Source organism: Chiloscyllium plagiosum, unplaced genomic scaffold (assembly GCF_037043375.1).
Source record: "Chiloscyllium plagiosum isolate Xiang-an unplaced genomic scaffold, Cpla_swu_hap1 HiC_scaffold_10, whole genome shotgun sequence".
In the NCBI taxonomy this organism is placed as follows: domain Eukaryota; kingdom Metazoa; phylum Chordata; class Chondrichthyes; order Orectolobiformes; family Hemiscylliidae; genus Chiloscyllium; species Chiloscyllium plagiosum.
The window spans coordinates 62088629-62110982 of NW_028270148.1; the positions used below are offsets into that span (position 1 = coordinate 62088629).

Here is a 22354-nt window from a genome sequence, read left to right on the forward strand (position 1 = left end):
GACAGAGAGAGAGACGACACACAGACTGACACAGAGAGACAGATGGAGAAAGAGAGATACAGGTACAGACGCAGAGATAGAGAGAGCAAGTGACAGACAGAGGGACAGACTGAAAGAGACAAAGAAAGTGAGACACAGAGAGAGAGAGAGACAGACAGACAAACACAGATAGTGGGTGAGACAAGCAGACACAGAGAGAGAGAGAGAGAGAGAGAGAGAGACTGACACAGACACAGAGATACAGACAGAGAGGCAGAGAGAGAGACAGACAGAGAGAGAGACAGTCAGAGAGAGAGACAGTCAGAGGGAGAGACAGTCAGAGTGAGAGACAGTCAGAGTGAGAGACAGTCAGAGTGAGAGACAGTCGAGTGAGAGACAGTCAGAGTGAGAGACAGACAGAGTGAGAGACAGACAGAGTGAGAGACAGACAGAGTGAGAGACAGGGACACAGAGAGCAAGAGAAAGAGAGCGCGCGAGCGAGAGAGCGCGCGAGCGAGAGAGAGAGCGCGCGCGAGAGGAGAGAGAGCACGCGAGAGAGAGAGAGAGAGAGCGCACGAGCGAGCGAGAGAGAGCGCGGTGAGCGAGAGAGAGAGACAGCGCGTAAGCAAGAGAGAGAGAGAGCGCGTGCGAGCAAGAGAGCGAGACAGGCAGAGAGAGCGAGACAGGCAGAGAGAGCGAGACAGGCAGAGAGACACACACACAGGCAGAGAGACACACACACAGCAGAGTGACACACACACAGGCAGAGTGACACACACACAGGCAGAGTGACACACACACAGGCAGAGAGACAGCGAGCGGGCGAGCGAGACAGAGAGAGAGAGAGAGCAGAGAGCCACAGAGAGAGAGACAGACAGACACGGAGAGAGACACATACACACAGACAGACAGATAGAGAGGCAGAGAGAAAAAGAGAGAGACAGACAGACACAGAGAGAAAGAGAGAGAGAGACACACACACACACACACACAAACACACATTGAGAGACACACAGACACAGGGAGAGAGACATACACAGACAGACACACACAGAGAGACAGACACAGAGGGAGAGATGTACACAGACACAGAGAGAGAGAGACAGATGCAGAGAGAGAGAGAGACACACACACACAGAGACAGACAGGACACAGAGAGAGAGGGAGAGACAGAAACACAGAGAGAGAGAGACACACAGACACAGAGGAAGAGAGAGAGTGTGTGACAGACACAGAGAGAGCGAGAGAGAGCCAGAGAGTGAGAGAGACAGACACACACACATAGACACAGAGAGAGAAAGGCAGAGAGAGAGAGAGACAGACAGACAGAGATACACACACAGACACAGGGGGAGAGAGAGACACACACATAGACACAGGGGGAGACAGACACAGAGAGAGGGAGAGAGAGAGAGACATAGAGAGATAGAGAGTGAGACAGACAGAGAGAGACACACAGACACAGAGCGAAAGAGATCGAGAGAGAGTGAGCCCGAGACGGAGAGCGAGAGAGAGAGCGCGCGACGGAGAACGAGAGAGAGAGAGCGCGCGACGGAGAGCGAGAGAGAGAGAGCGCGCAACGGACAGCGAGAGATAGAGCGTGACAGACACAGAGAGAGCGAGTGAGAGAGAGCGAGCGACAGAGAGAGAGAGAGAGACAGACAGAGAGAGAGAGAGGGGAAAGAGACAGGGAGACAGAGACACACACACACACACACAGACAGACAGGGAGAGACAGACAGACACAGGGAGAGAGAGACATACACAGATGCAGAGAGAGACACAGACAGAGAGAGACACACTTACATACAGAGAGAGAGAGAGAGAGAGAGACACACAGACAGAGAGAGACAGACACAGAGAGAGATACACACAGACACAGAGGGAGAGAGAGAGAGAGACAGACAGACGGAGAGATACAGAGACACACACACTGACAGAGAGAGAGACACACACAGGGAGAGAGACACACACAGACAGAGAGAGTGAGAGCAAGACAGAGAGACACACACAGAGAGAGACATAGATATAGAGAAAGAGAGCCACATAGACAGACAGTCACACAGAGATACAAACAGTGAGTGTGTGTGTGTGAGTGTGACTGAGAGAGAGAGAGAGAGAGACAAAGACACACGCTGACAGAGATAGAAAGAGAGACAAAGACAGACATAGAAACTGACAGAGACACCGAGAGAGAGACACACGCTGACACACACACACACACACACACACACAGAGAGAGAGAGAGAGAGAGATACAGACAGACACAGAGAGCGAGCGAGGGAGAGGAGAGAGAGAGAGAGACAGCGGGGGGGGAAGAGAGAGAGAGAGAGAGAGAGAGAGAGAGAGAAGGAAAGGGGGAGGGGGAGGGAGAGAGAGACAGGGAGAGGGAGAGAGACAGGGAGAGAGAGAGAGACAGAGAGAGGGACAGGGAGAGGGAGAGGGAGAGACACAGGGAGAGGGAGAGGGAGAGAGACAGGGAGGGAGAGACAGACAGGGAGGGAGAGACAGACAGAGAGAGAGAGACAGGGAGAGGGAGAGACAGACAGAGAGGGAGAGACAGACAGAGAGAGAGAGACGGACAGAGAGAAAGAGAGACAGGGAGAGGGAGAGACAGACAGAGAGAATGGGAGAGATGGGGGAAGAGAGAGAGAGATGGAGGGGGGAGAGAGAGAGATGGGGGAAGAGAGGGACACTGAGGGGGCGAGAGAGAGGGAGAGAGAGAGAGAGAGAGAAACAGACAGAGGGAGAGAGGGAGAGCAGCGAGCGAGCGACAGAGGGAGGGCGAGCGAGCGACAGAAAACTATGATCAGGACCTGTGTAATGTAAACTTCCCAACACCATTTAGCCAAGATGACAAAGCAGTTCATTCATTCACTCCCACAAAGGAACTACATAATTAGTGACTGATAATTATTCACCACTTTGTTTGCGTTTCCTCCTCTATTTTATAGTTTCTTGATAATCTGTTCCTAATCAATTGAAATAATTCACACTAAAAAGTAACATTAAGCACAAATATAACTGAAGTAATCACTTGGAACAACTTAAACTTCAAAAATATATGTAAGAGGGACAAACACTACACCATTGTTTCTTCATCTCTGAGAAACACCTACATGAACTCATCACTTGTACAATATGTATAGAGGAGACAGTGAGGTAATCAAAGTGTCACTGGTCAAGTAATCCTGAGGCCCAGTACATCAGCTCAAATCCCACCATGGTAACTGGTGGAATCTGAATTCAATAAATATGACATTTAAAACTAGCCTCAGTTACAGTGTCTAACCATCATTGATTGCTGTAAAAACTCATTTGGTTCACTGTAGGAAAGAAAATCTGCCTGATCTGGCTTGCATGGGACACCAGATCCATACTGGCCAGCACTTAACTGCTCTCAGCTCAAGCGCAATTAGGAATGGGTAACACATGCAACAATGCTCAAATTCCATGAAGGAAGAAAGAAAGAAATCGATACATCCAATATAAAACTGTAGAGCTCTGCATGTATGAAAATAATGATCCTACTTTAAAAAATCCTAACGTTCTGTTGCAAATTTAATGGGCAGTTAGTGTTAACTGTGTAACCTCATGAAGTTTATTGATGGAGAACTGCCATTTTTAAAGAGCTAATGGCAAAGCAGTGCAAATCATTCAGCAACTTGCAGCAACAAAAGTATATTCTAGGAATTATGAATTGCCAGAATATACTTTCCTTGCCCCAAGTTGTGCAATGTCATTAAACCACTCACATTTTGGCAACTGATTCTGGAACAGTTCAAATGTCATCTAAAACAAAAGGATTAACCACAAAGAACCTACAGTACAGAAACAGTCCATTCAACCCAACTAACCTATGCCTGTGTTTATACTCCACACAATTATATTGTTCACACCTTGCAGTCATATCCCATTTCCTCATCTCACAAATACGCTTCAAGCCTCCCCTTAAATGGATCAAATCTACCTGCTTCAACTATTTCATACGACAGCACATTCCACATAATTACCCCTTTCTGTTAGTGGCAATCCTTCATGCATACTCCTTGTTTTAAACACAACCACTAATGGTAACACTTTTCCAACATCCACTATTTCAAATCCTTCATAGTTTGAAAGGCCTTCAGAGTTCTCTGTTCCAGAGAAAAACAGTTCCAGCCATTTAATCTTTTCTGATAGCTGCAACCTCTCAAATTCTGATAATGGTTTTATCAACATTTTCTGCATTTTTTGCAGTGCATCAATATACCTTGTGTGTTATGGACACTCAAAGCAAAATCACTTTTCCAAGTTTGATCTAATCAAAGCTGCACATTAATCCAACATCACCCCTCTAACTTTATATTCCATTTCTCCATAAAGGAACTCCAGTATTTTGCCTGCACTCTTTACACTGTTATCAATTTGTGTTAGGAGAAAGTGAGGACTGCAGATGCTGGAGATCAGAGCTGAAAATGTGTGGCTGGAAAAGTGCAGCAGGTCAGGCAGCATCCAAGGAGCAGGAGAATCGACGTTTCGGGCATGAGCCCTTCTTCAGGAATGAGGAAATTGTGCCAAGCAGGCTGAAATAAAAGGTAGGGAGGAGGGACTTGGGGGAGGGGCGTTGGAAATGCGATAGGTGGAAGGAGGTTAAGATGAGGGTGAGGGGGATAGGCCGGAGTGAGGGTGGGGGCGGAGAGGTCAGGAAGAAGATTACAGGTTAGGAAGGTGGTCCTGAGTTAGAGGGTTGGCATCTTTATTGTTTGTATTTTTAGATCTTCCTGCTCCTGTACCCAAGCTAGTTTCTCATCCAAGTAATATATGTGGTTCCCTCACTCTCCTACCGAAATAAGTTCACTATACTGAATTTCATTTTCATATCTGCCCACTCTACAAGACTGCTTATGTCATCTTCTATTTTGGTGCAATACATTGTTAACTATACCCCAGTTTGGTATCAAGTTAGCTACACATACCACCCAGTTTGATACCAGCATATCATCTTTAAGAAATGAAGATTTAGCTCCTGTCTGCTGAGCTTCAGATCTAATCAATCTTAAAGACATGTACAGGTTGGCCAATACTAAAAAAGTTGATATGATGAAATTGCTATGACATTAGACTATCCATCTCCTATTTTGCAATCTCAGTAGTACACTAGAGAAATATCACAGAAGTTAAGCAAATTAGTTCACCCACAAACTTTTCTCTTAGCTGCTGAAATTAATATCTACCTTAAGTAAAATTACATTGCTCATGTACACTTTCTTTGTCACCTGGTTGGTCACTCTGTCACACAGATGTGAAACATCTTGAATTAAATGCCTAATCTGTGTTAAGTTAACCAATACCAACAGGGCTCCAGCATTGCTGAAACAGACTTTTCACACCTGACCATTTTGCAGTAAATACAAGCATGTGATTCAGGCTCAAATTCAAAACTGCATAGACTTTTGCTGATTTTATAATGAGACAGTTGCTTGGAGGGCATTTATGGATACAGGAAATAATGGTGGTGGAGATCAAAATTTAGAGATAGTTGAAAGTAGTTCAATTTATTGTTGTTAATTACAATATTGTGTACTAAATCAAAAATGTAAAAATCTTGTAATTTAACTTTTATTTTTGAGGTAAACAATAATGTTTCTACCTTATCATGGCCACTACTTCCTCCTTGAACAATCTCTGGTGCCATATATTCAATGGTACCACAGAATGAATATGTTCTTTCATCCTGAAACAAAAAGCAAATGTGTAAAATTAGTGTGCAAACCAATAAAAAAATTACTAAACAAATTAAGTAAGGTTTTGAAGTTTACAATCACCTCTGCCTAACAGTCAGAAAATGCAAAACAATACAAAGTAACTCAATTTGTAAAAAACAAGAATTACCTCAAAAGTGACAAATTCCTTGCTGAGTCCAAAGTCTGTCAAAACGATATGACCATCACCATCCAATAAAATATTTTCCAGCTTGATGTCTCGATATATGATGCCAAGCTACAATTAAAGGCATTAAATAGTTTAATTTCTCAGAAAAAGATATTCAAGAAACTAATGAATTAGTTAATGATGTGTAACATTGATTTCTACAATTATGGCACAATATTTAGAATAATTATACTGGCAATTCTATTTCTCTCTGTATCACACTTACCTGATGAAGGTGTTCTAGTGCTAACACAATCTCTCCTGCATAGATTTGAACGTCTTCTTCTGTGAAGTGTTCCCTTTGGTATAGATGTGTAAACAACTCACCACCATTCACATAATCTACAAAAATAATTTGGACAATACTTATAAATTAAAAGTCTTGAAACTTTATAGTATTTAGAATTAAATTGTAATGTAATATAACTTGGTCAATATCTCATCAGGTAATTGAACATGTTGTGAAATTAATGACCTTGCCATAAATTCTCATGACAGACAGATTTTCATGCCTGACCTCAATGTTGAGCATATAAAATATTAGCCATTACACTTGATTATAGGCTGCAAATTTGAGGACAAGGTAGAGAAACTGAAAGGAATTCTGGATACCACAGATACACAATTGTGCAACAACAATTACCACTGTATGCAAAGAGAAACAAAAAAAAGTCAATAATCCAGCAAAAGGGTTCACATTATAGGTTAAAATCATGATTTCTTGCAAATATATATATGAATCCATTTCCCTAATGTAACCTATACCATTTGGAGTTTGGACATTACTTTTTATCTTGTGGCACAATAACATGCACGTTTAAACATTAAACTATAACGGCAGGGATTTTTCACCAACAGGCCCTTCTGACATTACTACCGGAACTGTGCACTGTCTTCTCTCCTTCTGCTTTCTTTCCCCATGTGATTATTGTTAAAATTCTAAGTGCCAACAGCATGCACGTTAAACGCAAAGCTTTCGTGAAATCCAGCAGTAGCTGAAAATGCTGGATCTAAGGGTAGCCTATTAAAGAGTCTTCTAGTCAAACAGGGAGCCTGTGGATCACAGCCACAAGTTTCTTGCTCAACAGCATTGCCACTAAATTAAAACGCAAGAGCACAAAAAGTGGCTCAAGTGTTTATCAAAATTAAACTTCAAATATTTTGTATGTCATTAAATTCACTTCATTCATATATGCATTATTGCTATTTGTTGAGGCTAGTTTAGACAGAGATTCAATGGACTTGCACACCATAGTTTGATACGTGTCAACCATTACCGAGAAGTTGACATTTTCTTTAATGTGGAAGAAACAATACTATGCTTTAATATTCATATGGTTTTGTACTCACTGAGGCACGGTTGAACTTGCAGCCTGAGTTGGCTCTCCTATCTGTGTCTTGTAAAGGACATTCTCAGCCGGGGCAATTGAAACATTGTAAGTGAATTCAAAGCTCCATGTAACAACAGTCAGACATCATTCAAAATGGACCCCCATTTGGGCAACAACATTGGTCCTCATTTCCATACCTTGAGCGACTGCTCACACCACCACTGCCTCCACTACACCCTAAAAACCAGGCTCTTTTCTCTTCACTCCTCCATGCTCCTAATCCCACCTTCCTTCCTCTGCTGGATCCCTCCTCTACTCCAATGAGCCTGACATCACTTCAAATACCCTCACCACTGATTCACAGTTGTTCATTCTGAGCCTTCAAGACAGAGTCAATTCTCTTGCTCCCTTCCCTTTTTGTTGTACAGCTAAATGAGGAAAACTGCTGACATTACACACAACTGCACAAAGCCAACAGGTGCACACCACCTTTAAAATGATCACAAACCGAACGCCACAGGTTTCCTGGGTGTCACTGACCTTACCTTAACGGTAGAACTTTATTAAAAATGGTTTAACTTTAAATGAATGTTTGTGATCTACAAAAACATAGTATAAGGAAACCAGAGTGAGCTCCTGGCGAATTCAACTTGCTGCTTGTTCTGAACTACTTCTATGTTGTAAAACCAGGTACCAACATTGCAGGGCACACTCCATGATCACTGGCACAAGCATTCACATCTAGGGACATTGGCATCCAAGTGCCAGCTTCAAAGAACCTTTGTTGCACATCTCTGATGCACTTATAGGTTGCTCCTGCACTTCAATACTGTATTGTGGGTTGCACCAGCAATTATCATTGTAATTCTACAGGAACAATAGCGTGTGCTAAGGGACGTGCATCCAATTCATGAATTGGACCAGGCTGCTGCTGTGGGCTCTTAGCTCACCGTCGGAGCACTCACTACCTTTAACCCTACTTCAATGCTCAGAGCATTCTTGCTTTACATTGTCTTGTCTTTTCACACATTGTCCCCCTCAACCAGAGATACCACAGTCATATCGCTTCTGCTTTGCCTTGTTGTTTAGTGCAGACACAAAGCCAGGATACTAGTCATTGTTTACAAAGGCCTTTGCTCAGCAATTCCCAACAATTAAGTCAAGAGCTGCTTGCATTAGACAAGGGCCTGCTCAGGATAGTCAAAGTTAGGATAAGAGGTGAGGAATGAAAATGACAGGCATCACAGTTAGTCTCAAGTCTTTTTACCCTATTACTGTCTGTTACTTTCATAGAATAAGAGACAGATAGGTATTACAAAGGCAAAAGTGGGTGGCATAGCTATTACTGTTGGTGCACATGGGGAGGTATCACAAGTTAATGCAGAGGGCAAGCTGGAATAGTGGTGTCGGGGTTATAGTGGGTGAAAGCAAGTGAAAGATATTGCAGGCAATAACAAGAGTGGTAGAGCATTAGCTTTTGTGGGAAGGGGATACAGCAGCAGAGATAAACTGAATGCAAGGCATCAGACCGACTTTGGCTGGCAGAGTGGAGAAGGACATTGACTTGCTTCCTACATTGCTGGGCATTCCTCCAAAAGGCTGATAGTGCTTTACATGGGTAACAATCTCAGACCAGCCTGGCATGGCCTGGTGTCATGGTCTCCACTGCTGGCCCTGGGGAGAAAGGAAATCTCACAGCAGCACCACATGCCTGCAGCACTTCCAGGATCCAGGAAAGCTAGAAGTGAACTGCCCTCATCTGCCATGACAGGGCAAATGTCAATGGTGTAGGGATTAACATTGTCTGTCGAAGTGCACTGTGGGGTTTTAAAGCTGGCACAAGTGCAAAGGATGCTGGTGAATTCCTGGATATCCACTGAGTGGCAAGTTGTTAGCAAGGTGTGTAGTAATAAGGAGCAGAAATCAAACATGAGTCACATCTTAGAGGAACTGCAGGCAAGTAACAAAGTAGCTTTGGTGATTAACCCTCCATAAAATCTGATGAAACTTGTACAGAGTCAAACAAATGCATGATTCAGCCCTTGGTTTTGAATCACTTGTACAACGCGAAGGCAAAGGTGACATTCTTGGGTCATAACATCGATCATGAAAGGTTGACCCCAAGGAATGCCAAGATGAAGGCCATTGAGGAACTTCCACGACCAACCTAGAAAAAAGAGATGCTCCAATTTTTGGGACTAAGCAGATTCCACCGTACGTTTGTTCCAAACTTCAGCAGCGTGGAGGTACCGCTAACAAATTTACTGAATAACAACAAAAACTTTCAGTGGACAGAACAATGCCAAGAGGCATTTGACAATTTAAAAGCAGTATTAACCACCACACCAGTTTTAGTTGCACCAAATTGTTTGAAACACTGCAAAGTTGCAATCAATGCAAGTAGTATAGGAATAGGAGCTGTACTGCTGCAGGAAGATGATGATGGAATTGAACAGCCAATTGGCTACTTTTTAAAGAAACTTAACACCCACCAGAGAAAATTCTCGACCATTGAAAAAGAATTATCGAGCTTGGTACTGGCCTTGCAACATTTTAATATTCATGTGATGAACAAAGTGTAGGAGACAGTTGTGTACACAGATCACAATTCTCTTACATTCCTGGAATGATTTAAAGACAAGAATAGGAGACTATTTCGTTGGAGTCTTATGTTACAAACTTTTAATTTAAAAATTATACATGTTGCAGGTTGTAAAAATGTGATAGCAGTTGCATTATTGCGGATTTAAAGGATAAAGTATAGATAAGATTGGACAGATTCCAGTGTTGTGCAGAAATTAATATGAACTTAATGTCGTATGTATTTTACTGCAGTGGGGTTAAAAATGAGAAAAAAGAAGCCATCTTTTCATTATGATGTTTCATTTTTTTTCTTAAGGGGAGGTGTTTTATGAAGTTGAAGATGTGTACTGTACATTTAAGAGACAACAAATGTTGCTTTGCACTGAAAGCTTACGATCACCTGTCATATGACTAACTAGCAATCTCTGAATGTACTGAAAAATTGAAAATATGTAACATTTGGCTGTGAAATAGATACCCGAGTTGGTTGCTGTTTTGACAACAATTCTACTTTAACTTGTTTAATTATGGCCCAGGATACTAAAATAAATCGAGTTTAAATTTATTATTTTGCTAACATTGATGATCTGATGTTGGGGATATAAAAATAGGCAGGCAGTTTGAAAGTCAGACAGATCAATTACCATTTGAAACACTCTCTATCAAAGACACCTTTTCATATGAATCATCTTCACAGTTAAAAAAAAGACGAAGACCCAGGAGGATATTCAGGCGGAAGAAGACAGACACCAACTATGACAGCCACTATATGTTTTGAAATTAAATTAATGTAACTTTAATAAGTGTTTTATTGGAACAGCATATTGCTATAGAGTTGGAGGTAGATAATAAGCAGCTAAGAGAAAGGGGGCTTAGAGTTATGAATATTTGTTGTTTAGTGTTCACTTTTAGAGTTGAAGAATAAATTCATATTATGTTCTTTAAATAGTGCAATTTGAACAGTTTACAAGGTGAGGTGAGCTTTTCTGGGTGTTTGGTTTAATTAACAGAAGGGTTCACCAATGTGTTGTAACAGTTGCCATGGGAGATTAGCACACAAATAATAAAATGCTTTTCATTACTTCTACAGTACTCCAAATAATGTAACACTTCGATAGACTACTGCTATGAATGCCATTTCTAGATTGAAATTATCTACTTCAGTGCTTGTACAGAGAAGTCTTCTCCATTGTTGCTCTCTTATTCCCAAACTTCTGCTTGCAGATTATCTTAACAACTTTCACATTTCTGCTTTTCAGAGAAAACTGTTCCAACCTGTCTAGCCTTTCCTGATGATATAACTTCTTATTTCGGATTTCAAATTTGAAATCTTTTTTCCCCTATTTCCTGCAGTTCTTCTATATCCTTTTCATAAGACAACAGTGAGGAGCAGGTTTAAACTGAGCTCATGGGGTTTGCTCTGCCATTTAATAAGATTATGGCTCTAAGTCCCATCTTTTTGTTTTAGCTCCATAACCAGACTCACTTCTTGACCAAAAATCTAATTCTGCCTTGAACACATATAATGAGCCATCCCCTCTGGGAAAAGAATTATACAAATTAATGACCATAAAGATTTTTCATCTTTATCTTGCAACAGAAACACTGATTCTTCTTTAAAACTGTTCCACTAGATCTAGACTCCTCCAGAAGTGTCCTCTCAACATATACCCTGTCAATAAGCCACTTCAGAATCTTTTATATTCCAACAAAGTCACCTCTCATTCCTCTAAAGATAATATGTATTTTCACAATCTTTCTCCATAAGAGAAGAGGAACATGATGGCAATCAGAAGTGTGATCTAGTGGATGCTCTATATTAGTTTAAATTTTTTTTTGATTTTGAATTCCAATCATCTGAGAATGAACACCAACATTGTGGCTTTGTTGACTGGTTTATTACTTTTAATAATTTGTGAATCTATGCCTCCAGATTTCCTTCCATTATTATCCCATTGAACCACTTGGGGATGCTGAATTTTTCCTCCTGGGTCAGGAGCACAGAGGAGAAATATTTCCAGTTCTACAAACTCAGTCCAAGAGAGTGTGTGCTCCAGAAGTTGGAAATTTAGTTTCAAGTTAATGGAGCTCCCAAAACATTGTGCAATGCCGTCTGAAACAAGTGCGGATGATAGACCTGGAAGTGGGTGAGCAGAAAGCTGCCTTGGGCCTTCGGCACTGCGTCCATACATAAAAAAACAAAAAACACTTCCAGCTCACCCTACCAAATCTATTCATGCTAAACCATGCAACCTCATGTCCTCTATATGAGAGATTTAACATAAGAAATAAGAGCAAAAAGTGCAAATTTCAGACCTTTGAGCTTGCACCGCCTTTCAACAAAATCACGGCTGATCTGTTCACATTCCCAATTACCCTCATAACTCGCAATTCTGTTGCCCAGCAATAATCTACCTCTGCTTTAATGATTCCACTGCCTTGAGGCAGAGAGCATGCCAAAGTCACACAGTTCTCCAACAGAAATCATTTCACCTCTGTACCCACCTCCAAAATCCCTCATATCCCCGATGTCAATCTATGCCTCTGTACCTATCCCTATAATATCTTTTACTCTACAAGTAAACTGACAGCCTGTACCTATTCCAAGGTTCTTTACAGCTCCAGATGCCTACTTGGTGCAAAATCATGCCTTATCTAGCATCTTTTTCTCCTTATACCTACTATATCTAGCATCAGCCATGGGCAAACCTCAGGACCCATGGTAAGATGAGAGAGCATGCAATTCAAGTGTGCAGACTTCACCATATTCAAAAAAACACTTGCATTTACATAACTTCAAACGCGCAAAGTCTTACACCATTTTAATTCAGATGCACAATCTGTTCTAAAAATAAGGACTGGAAGTTATAATCCCACTTCAAAGAATCTATAACCACTAATAGGTGCCAGTCAAACTGTGAAATGGTATGCCTTACTGTGATACTAGAAAGTTGCAAAATTAGTCTTTTTTTTATTCATTCACAGGATGAGGGTGTCGCTGGCTAGGCCAGCATTTATTGCCCATCTCTAATTGTTAAGAGTCAACCACATTACTGTGGGTCTGGAGTCGCATGCAGGCCAGACCAGGTAAGGATGGCAGTTTCCTTCCCTAAAGGACATCAGTGAACCAGATTGGCTTTTCCTGACAATTGGCAATGGATTCATGGTCTCTTCATCATTAGACTCTTAATTCCAGATATGTATTGAATTCAAATTCCACCATCTGCCATGGCAAGATTCGAACCTAGGTCCCCAGAACATTACATGGGTCTCTGGATTAGTCCAGTGATAATGCCACTAGGTCATTGCATCCCCTATAACATACAACTAATCCAATGATGGTTGCCTTCAGGCCTATGTCAACAGAACTAAATAGCAAGGAATGCTTTTCAAAAAAAAATCCAAACGACTTTCTTCCAAAGACTGTCCTTCCAAACAATTCCATAAAGTTCAAACCTGCTCCTGCCATGTTTCAGGCACACAGGCCACCAAAATGACATCAGAGTAGAGATAGCTGCTTCCACTAAATATTTGTGCATGCAATATTTTTACATTTGTCCCCATCATTTGGCATTTATAAACTCAAACAAACTAGCTGCAAAACAGAAAACCAAGCGCTAGGGTTAAAGGTAGATACTTTGATTGGCAGAGCATGTGAGTTTGTGTGTTATGTGAATGAGGTAGACTTGGGAATTGGAAGTACAATATTAAAATTTGTGGATGAGACTAAGAGTATGCAATGGTGCATACAGGTAATGTGAAAGATGACAGTGTCAAATTATAAAATGACAAAAGCTGAAAGGTAACATCCCCCCCCCCCCATTTCAGCTTCCACAAAAGTAGGAATTATCAAATTTGGCATTGGGACATCTGCTATTTGGCAATGTACTTGATTTTTGCTACAACTGACAGCATCTTTGTCATGGCAAAAATCAACAGCTTACTTTCCAAAGATTAACTGATATTATTCACTTTTCAAAATTCATCACCTTACACTTATCAATACTGAAATTACTTTTCTATTTGTGTATTCTATAAGCTTGTTATTCTTTTCAGTTTGGTTATATTTTTGGAAATAATGTTTGGATTACATTTATTTGAATATAAATAGAATAGTATCATCACTTCCTCACCCTTGTACATAAATCACAAAGTTCACCCAAATATCAAAGCCTCCAAAGGCTTTGCAGATTACTGATCCCACCCGATGGTACTACTAGAAAGTCAGAGTGAAACCTTGTCTTGATAGATCGTTTGCTTAATTTATTTTTAGTTCGGTTTCATGGCAGTTAGTTACTGAAACATATTCACACAAGGCTGTAGATTTTATTTAAATCAACAAAACATAAATTTACACAGAAGAGAGTGAATGAATATAAAAAAACAAACTAAGGAATACAGAAATAGAAAATAAGATTTTAATACAAACAACAAACCAAATTTTCAAATTGCTTCTTATCATTATAAAGAAACTCAAATTCTCAGAAATTATACCTCTACCTTAGAGGACTTAATAAGAGAAATGCAGAGATATTGTTCCCACTTGTGAAACAGTCTAGGACCAGAAGGCATAATCTTGGAATAACTGGTCATCCATTTAAGACAGGGATGAAAAGGAGTTTCTTCTCTCAGAGGATAGAAAATCTATGGAATTCTTGACCACAGAAGCCTGTTTAAACTGGGTCATTAAGTATATTCAAGGTCAAGATAGACTGTTTTTTTAAATCAGTAAGGAAATGAAAGGAAAGTGATGTTGACATTTAGTAGATCAGCCGTGATCTTACTGAATGGCATAGTAGACTTGAAGGGCTGAATGACCTACTTCTGCTCCTAAGTCTCAACTGGTTCCCATAAAAACTGTTCTGAACTGAATTCAGTTCTCTGCTCTGAATTTCAAAACAAAGCTATTTGCTTAAAAGTGCTAATTGCTTAAATCCGCCTCTCATAAATCCAAACATCTTCTTGGAACTGGTGCACTTAGAAAGTCATTTTTGATAGTGACCGGTTAGGTTTAAAAAGAACTTCACAGAACGAAAGTTTACTTGTGTCTATTTTTAAAACAATCTAAAATTCCAAACATCACAATTTCATAAGAACTGGGAGCAAATGCAGTCATTTCAGCTTAAGCCTACTCCACCATTTAATACAATCATGGCTGATTTCATTTTGGCTCAACTCCATTTTCCTACCTGCTCTCCATAACCCTTCAATCCATTACTAAATTAATTTTCTGCCTTAAATTTCCTCAACATCCCAGTATGCACTGCACTCACGTAGTGAATTCCAGAATCACGACCCTTTGAGAGAAGTAATTTCTCCTCATCCATTTTAAATCTGCTACTCCTTATCCTAAAACTATAACCTCTTGTTCCAGATTTCCCCATGTGAAGAAACACTTGCTCAATGTCCTCTTTATAATTCTCTTTAGCATCTTACATACCACAATTTTATCTCCTCTCATTCTTCTAAACTCCAGAGAGTATAGGCTTAAACCACCCAATCTCTCTTCAGAAGTCAGATGTCTCATCTCTGCAAACAATCTTGTGAACCTCCTCCAATATAACTACATCCCTCCTCAAGTATGGGGACCAAAAATGTATATAATGCTCCAGGTTCAATCTCACTAATGCTTTGTACAGTTGTAGCAACACTTGTTAATGTCTATACAATATTACTTTAGCAATAAATGACAAAATTCCATTTGGTTTTCTTATTACCTCTGTATGCTCATAGCAGTTTTCTACGCTTCATGCATGAAATCACCCAGATCCTTCTGCATTAAAGCACTCTGAAATTTCTCTCCATTTAGATGATAAGTTGCCTTTCCATTCCTTTGGCCAAAATGGATAACCTAACACTCATTCACATCAAACTTCACCTGCTAAATTTTGGCACATTTATCTAACCTACCCACATCTATTAGGAAATTTCTTATTTCTTCATTAGACATCATTACATTACACGCAATTCATCAGAGTAAAAATGCCCTGGAAGAAAGCCATATGGTAAATATCTTGTTGGGTTTTTTAGCTTAGGCACACATCTTATCTCTAAATAACTAATTGCTTTATGGAAATAAAAATCTCAGTTCCATCACAGTAACACTTTAATGAAGCTGCAATGTCAGAAAGTGATATAACCTGTTTCCTCATGTAAATTCTTAATGCTCAAATATGTATTTTTACATGCACTGTTTGGTTTTGGCCTCTGCCCAGCATTATTCTTCAGTTAAGAAAGTAACGCAGTGACCAATTCCAAAAGCAATGATTAAAACACCACCTTGATTAAAACAAAGAACTGCAGAAGTTGGAAATCTAAAACAAAAACAGAAACTGATGGAGAAACTCAGCAGGTCTGGTAACATCTATGGAGAGAAAGCGGAGTTAATATTTCAAGTCCAGTGTTCTGAAGAAGGGTCATTGAAACCAAAACCATGAACTGTGATTTCTCTCCACAGATGTTGCCAGACCTGTCATGTTTATCCAGCAATTTCTGTTTTTGTCACAATTGATTACTAAAAGATGTGCAAAGGTCAATTGAAAAGGCCTTCCACCCCAATTTGCTCTCCCTTCCCATGTCTAATATAAGGCAGAATATCTTTGACTGAAGATGTAGTATAGACTGCAAAATAACAAAAGAATCTGGGCCATAATATAATATGAAGAATAGCATTGTAAGCAAGATGGTGGAGGAGTAGTGGTACGGTGTCAGAGCTCGTGAGCTCGCCTGCTTCTGTCTGTTTTGTTTTTTGACTTTTGCTCTTTTCTTCTGCTTTTTTCCCCCGCTTTGGATGCCTTTTCAACATCTTTGGCAGAGAAAGAGTGGGCCCAGCCTCCCAAGCATGAGCAGCAGTGGCAGGAGTAGGCTCCTTGGGGACAGTGAGCTAGGGTGGAGGAGACTGAGCCCTCTGAGAACTTGCAACAGCAGCAAGCCTGGGCCCAGCTGCATGAGATGGTGTGGAGTGTGTTGACTTCGATTTTGATAGGCGAAGCGCAGGACTCAAGGCAGTGTCAGCAACACCAGTTTTCAAGATTAGATACAAAAAAAAACTGCAGATGCTGGAATCCAAAGTAGACAAGCAGGAGGCTGGAATAACACAGCAACCTGCTGAGTTATTCCAACCTCCTGCTTCTCCAGTTTTCAAGATGGCAATGGCAGCAACAGCAGGCCAGCTTATGCAGTCAGCGAAGGCGACAGCATCTGCAGTTGGCATTGATCAGCTGCAGCAATGTGGGGGGCCTGAATCGGTACTCCCAGCAGATTGACAGGAGCAGTGGTTGCATTAGTGGCAATGTGGTAGGCCCAGTGTGGTGCTCCTGGTGGCGCAACAGTGACAGCAGTTGTGGCCCCAGAGTGGGATTCCAGGAATGGATGCAAAGCAGAGTGTTGTTGGGCATGGAGCCTGTTGTGGAGACACCTCCCAGTGCCAAGCAGAGCACAAGAAGGGAGGAAGAAGTCTGTTTTAAGTTATATTTAAGTTATATTTTAATATTTTCTGTAAATCAAATTAGCACCAGACCATGACAACACATCATACTCTTCACTGTATTTATTTGTTTAATGCAAGTGACAGTAAATCATTCAATTCAACTGAAGAATTATCAATATTTAAAATAGAATGTACTGGAGTACTAAGGAATCACTTCACTGCTGTTAATGTACCCCACAATGCAATTGTAAAACAAAGGATTGGGGAAGAAATGAAAATGCACAAAACATAGATGTAGATATTTTAAAAGGCAGTGACAAAAGCTATTACCTAGTATAAGATGAAGCTTGGTGTCGGTTTGGAAGGCATAGTGCAACGTGACCAGAAAAGGAGACTGTCGAATATGTTCTAACACTTGCCGTTCTGTCTTGATGTGCTCAGTTGTTTTTGCTTTTTGTACAATGGAAGCCTTCTTAAGCACTTTCATTGCATAGAGTTTGTTTGCATCATGACCAGTAATTTTTCTAACCAGGAAAACTTTCCCATATGCTGCAAAAGTATAATAAAACACAAGAATAAAGACGTTATTAATTGTAAAGCATTATTTTCTCTCAACAGTTGATTGCTATTTAAAATTTTTAAACATTATAAAGATTGGCACAAAATCTTACTTCTTGTGCTGTTCTGAGCAACTGAATACATACTTTGGTACTGTCTTCACAAAGGAGGATACCAGAAATGTTGGAGAATGCAAGATTTAGTGAGAGGGAAGAGCTGAGGGAGATCTATACTAGTAGATAAACGGTGCTGGGAAAATTGAGGGGATTGAAGGCGGATAAATCCACAGGGCCTGATAATCTACATCCCAGATTACTTACTGAAGTGACTCTTGAAATCGTGGATGCATTGGTGGTCATCTTCCAGGATTCTGTAGACTCTGGAAGAGTCTCTGCACTTTGAGTGCGAGCAGCAGCTAAGGTAAGACTGTTTGTTTTAAAATTACTTACCGGTAGCGGGCAGCGGTGTTTTTTTTTCTCTCTTTTACAGAAAGAGCGGGAGCAGCAGGGGGAAGTGACGAAGACCGGAGGGGCAGCTGGGAAGGAAAGCAGTGAGTATAAATACTCACCCTTCGACGCCAACGGTCACTTTGAGTGCGAGCAGCAGCTAAGGTAAGACTGTTTGTTTTAAAATTACTTACCGGTAGCGGGCAGCGGTGTTTTTTTTTCTCTCTTTTACAGAAAGAGCGGGAGCAGCAGGGGGAAGTGACGAAGACCGGAGGGGCAGCCGGGAAGGAAAGCAGTGAGTATAAATACTCACCCTTCGACGCCAACGGTCACTTTGAGTGCGAGCAGCAGCTAAGGTAAGACTGTTTGTTTTAAAATTACTTACCGGTAGCGGGCAGCGGTGTTTTTTTTCTCTCTTTTACAGAAAGAGCGGGAGCAGCAGGGGGAAGTGACGAAGACCGGAGGGGCAGCTGGGAAGGAAAGCAGTGAGTATAAATACTCACCCTTCGACGCCAACGGTCACTTTGAGTGCGAGCAGCAGCTAAGGTAAGACTGTTTGTTTTAAAATTACTTACCGGTAGCGGGCAGCGGTGTTTTTTTTCTCTCTTTTACTGAAAGAGCGGGAGCAGCAGGGGGAAGTGACGAAGACCGGAGGGGCAGCCGGGAAGGTTTTTTCCTATAAAAGCGAGCAGAAGAAGAACCCGAGGCACTACGGACGTAGTGCCTCCCACCCGCCCTCCTCCTCTAACCTAAATAATAAGACGCGTTGTGGTAAGTAGGTAAGTGCTGCATTTTGCTTGTTGTATTCTTTAGACCCAGTTTTTTTTTATATATAAAACGTTACTTTCAGAGGGATGGCAGTGAAGGCAGTGCAATGTTCCTCTTGCAACATGTTTGAGGTGAGGGATGCCATGGACGTCCCTGCTGATTACACTTGCAGGAAGTGCACCCATCTCCAGCTCCTCCAAGACCGCGTTAGGGAACTGGAGCTGGAGTTGGATGAACTTAGGATCATTCGGGAGGCAGAGGGGGTCATAGATCGGAGCTTTAGGGAAGTAGTAACTCCAAAGATGGCAGCTAGATGGGTGACAGTGAGGGGGACTGGGAGGAAGCAGCCAGTGCAGGGACCCCCTGCGGCCGTTCCCCTCAAGAACAAGTATACCGTTTTGGATACTTGTGGGGGGACGACTTAGCAGGGGTAAGTAACGGGGCTCAGGCCTCTGGCACGGAGCCTGTCCCCGTTACTCAGAAGGGAAGGGTGGAGAAGAGCAGAGCAATAGTAATTGGGGACTCAATAGTTCGGGGCACAGATAGGCGGTTTTGTGGGAACGAGAGAGACTCACGTTTGGTATGTTGCCTCCCAGGTGCAAGGGTATGTGACGTCTCTGATCGTGTTTTCCGGGTCCTTAAGGGGGAGGGGGAGCAGCCTGAAGTCGTGGTCCACATTGGCACCAATGACATAGGTAGGAGGAGCGCTGAGGATGTTAGACAGGCTTTCAGGGAGCTAGGTTGGAAGCTCAGAGTTAGAACGAACAGAGTTGTTGTCTCTGGTTTGTTACCCGTGCCACGTGATAGAGAGTCGAGGAATAGGGAGAGAGAACAGTTAAATGCGTGGCTACAGGGATGGTGCAGGAGGGAGGGATTCCGGTATTTGGATAACTGGGGTTCTTTCTGGGGAAGGTGGGACCTCTATAAACAGGATGGTCTGCACCTGAACCAGAGGGGCACCAGTATCCTTGGTGGGAGGTTTGCTAGTGCTCTTGGGGGGGGGTTTAAACTAACTCTGCAGGGGCATGGGAACCCAGACTGTAGCTTTAGGGTGCAGGACCTGGAGTGTAGGGAGGTTAGGAACATGGCATCATTTTCAAAGGAGGGTGCCTGTAAACAGGGAAGTGGCTTGAAGTGTGTATACTTCAATGCAAGAAGTATACGAAATAAGGTAGGTGAACTTGCAGCGTGGGTTGGTACCTGGGACTTCGATGTTGTGGCTATTACGGAGACATGGGTAGAACAGGGACAGGATTGGCTGTTGCAAGTTCCAGGGTTTAAATGTTTTAGTAGGGTCAGAGGTGGGGGCAAAAGAGGGGGAGGTGTGGCATTGCTTGTCAAAGATAGTATTACAGCTGTGGAAAGGACGATGGATGAAGACTCGCCATCAGAGGTAGTTTGGGCTGAGGTTAGGAATAGGAAAGGTGAGGTCACCCTGTTAGGAGTTTTTTACAGGCCCCCTAATAGTCCTAGAAACGTAGAAGAAAGGATTGCGAGGATGATTCAAGAGAAGAGTGAAAGTAATAGGGTGGTTGTTATGGGGGACTTTAACTTTCCTGATATTGATTGGGAAAGCTATAGCTCAAGCTCGTTAGATGGGTCAGTGTTTGTCCAATGTGTGCAGGAGGGTTTCCTGACACAATATGTAGATAGGCCAACAAGAGGTGAGGCCATACTGGATTTGGTTCTGGGTAATGAACCAGGCCAGGTGTTAGAATTAGAGGTAGGTGAGCACTTTGGGGACAGTGACCACAATTCGGTGACTTTTACTCTAGTGATGGAGAGGGATAAGAGTGCACTACAGGGCAAGAGTTATAGCTGGGGGCAGGGAAATTATGATGCGGTGAGGCATGACTTAGGATGTGTGGCCTGGAAAAGTAAGCTTCAAGGCAAGGGTGTAATTGACATGTGGAGCTTGTTCAAGGAGCAACTATTGAGTGTCCTTGATAAGTATGTACCCGTCAGGCAGGGAGGAAAGGGTCGTGTGAGGGAGCCGTGGTTTAATAAGGAATTGGAATCCCTTGTTAAATGGAAGAGGGCGGCCTATGTAAAGATGAGGCGTGAAGGTTCAATTGGGGCAATTGAGAGTTATAAGGTAGCCAGGAAGGACCTGAAGAGAGAGCTAAGAGCAGCAAGGAGGGGACATGAAAGGTCCTTAGTTGGTAGGATTAGGGAAAACCCTAAGGCTTTCTATAGGTATGTCAGGAATAAAAGAATGACTAGGGTAGGAATAGGTCCAGTCAAGGATAGTAGTGGGAAGTTGCGTGTGGAGGCTGACGAGATTGGGGAGACACTGAATGAATACTTTTCGTCAGTATTCACTCAGGAACAGGACATTGTTGTCGATGTGAGTACCGAGTCACAATTAAGTAGAATGGATGGCTTTTGAGGTATGTAGAGAAGAGGTGTTGGAAATCCTGGAAAGGGTGAAAATAGATAAGTCCCCTGGGCCTGATGGCATTTATCCTAGGATTCTCTGGGAAGCAAGGGAGGAGATTGCAGAGCCATTGGCCTTGATTTTTATGTCCTCGTTGTCTACAGGAGTAGTGCCAGAAGATTGGAGGCTAGCAAATGTGGTTCCCTTGTTTAAGAAGGGGAGTAGGGATAACCCTAGTAACTATAGGCCGGTGAGTCTCACTTCTGTTGTGGGTAAAATCTTAGAGAGAATTGTAAGGGATAGGATTTATGAACATCTGGATAGGAATAATGTGATCAAGGATAGTCAGCATGGTTTTGTGAAGGGCAGGTCGTGCCTCACAAACCTTATTGAATTCTTTGAGAAGGTGACTAAGGAGGTGGACGAGGGGAAAGCAGTAGATGTGGTGTATATGGATTTTAGTAAGGCGTTTGATAAGGTTCCCCATGGTAGACTACTGCAAAAAATACGGAGGTATGGCATTGAGGGTGAGTTGGAGGTTTGGATTAGGAGTTGGCTGGCTGGAAGAAGACAGAGGGTAGATAGGCATGCAGGTGGAGCAGGTGGTAAAGAAGGCAAATGGTATGTTAGCCTTCTTAAGCACTTTCATCACAGTGAAGGTTTAAAAGGCTGATTCCAGGGATGGCGGGACTGAGGTATGTGGAGAGATTGACTAGGTTAGGATTGTTTTCGCTCGAGTTCAGACCAGTGAGGGGGATCTCAAAAACTTTTAAAATTCTAATAGGAGTAGACAGGGTAGATGCAGGGAGATGTTCCCAATGGTGGGTGGGTTCAGAACCAGGGGTCACAGTCTGAAGATTCAGGGTGGATCACTTAGAACAGAGATGAAGAGACATTTCTTCACCCAAAGGAGTGGTGAGCCTGTGGAATTCATTACCACAGGAAGTAGTTGATGCCAAAACATTGAATC

General features: G+C 42.1%; 1 protein-coding gene across 2 annotated transcripts in view; it reads right to left on the bottom strand.

The window, feature by feature from the left end:
- LOC122552879 (ribosomal protein S6 kinase alpha-5-like) overlaps positions 1 to 22354 on the bottom strand; it is a 128621-nt gene that overhangs the window by 45714 nt on the left and 60553 nt on the right. For both annotated transcript variants that reach the window (XM_043695994.2, XM_043695995.2), the window contains 4 exons: positions 17566 to 17784; positions 6119 to 6234; positions 5854 to 5961; positions 5612 to 5695 (listed from right to left, as the gene is read on the bottom strand). In XM_043695994.2, the coding sequence (XP_043551929.1) occupies positions 5612 to 5695; positions 5854 to 5961; positions 6119 to 6234; positions 17566 to 17784 (527 nt within the window). The remainder of the gene's footprint in view (positions 1 to 5611; positions 5696 to 5853; positions 5962 to 6118; positions 6235 to 17565; positions 17785 to 22354) is intronic.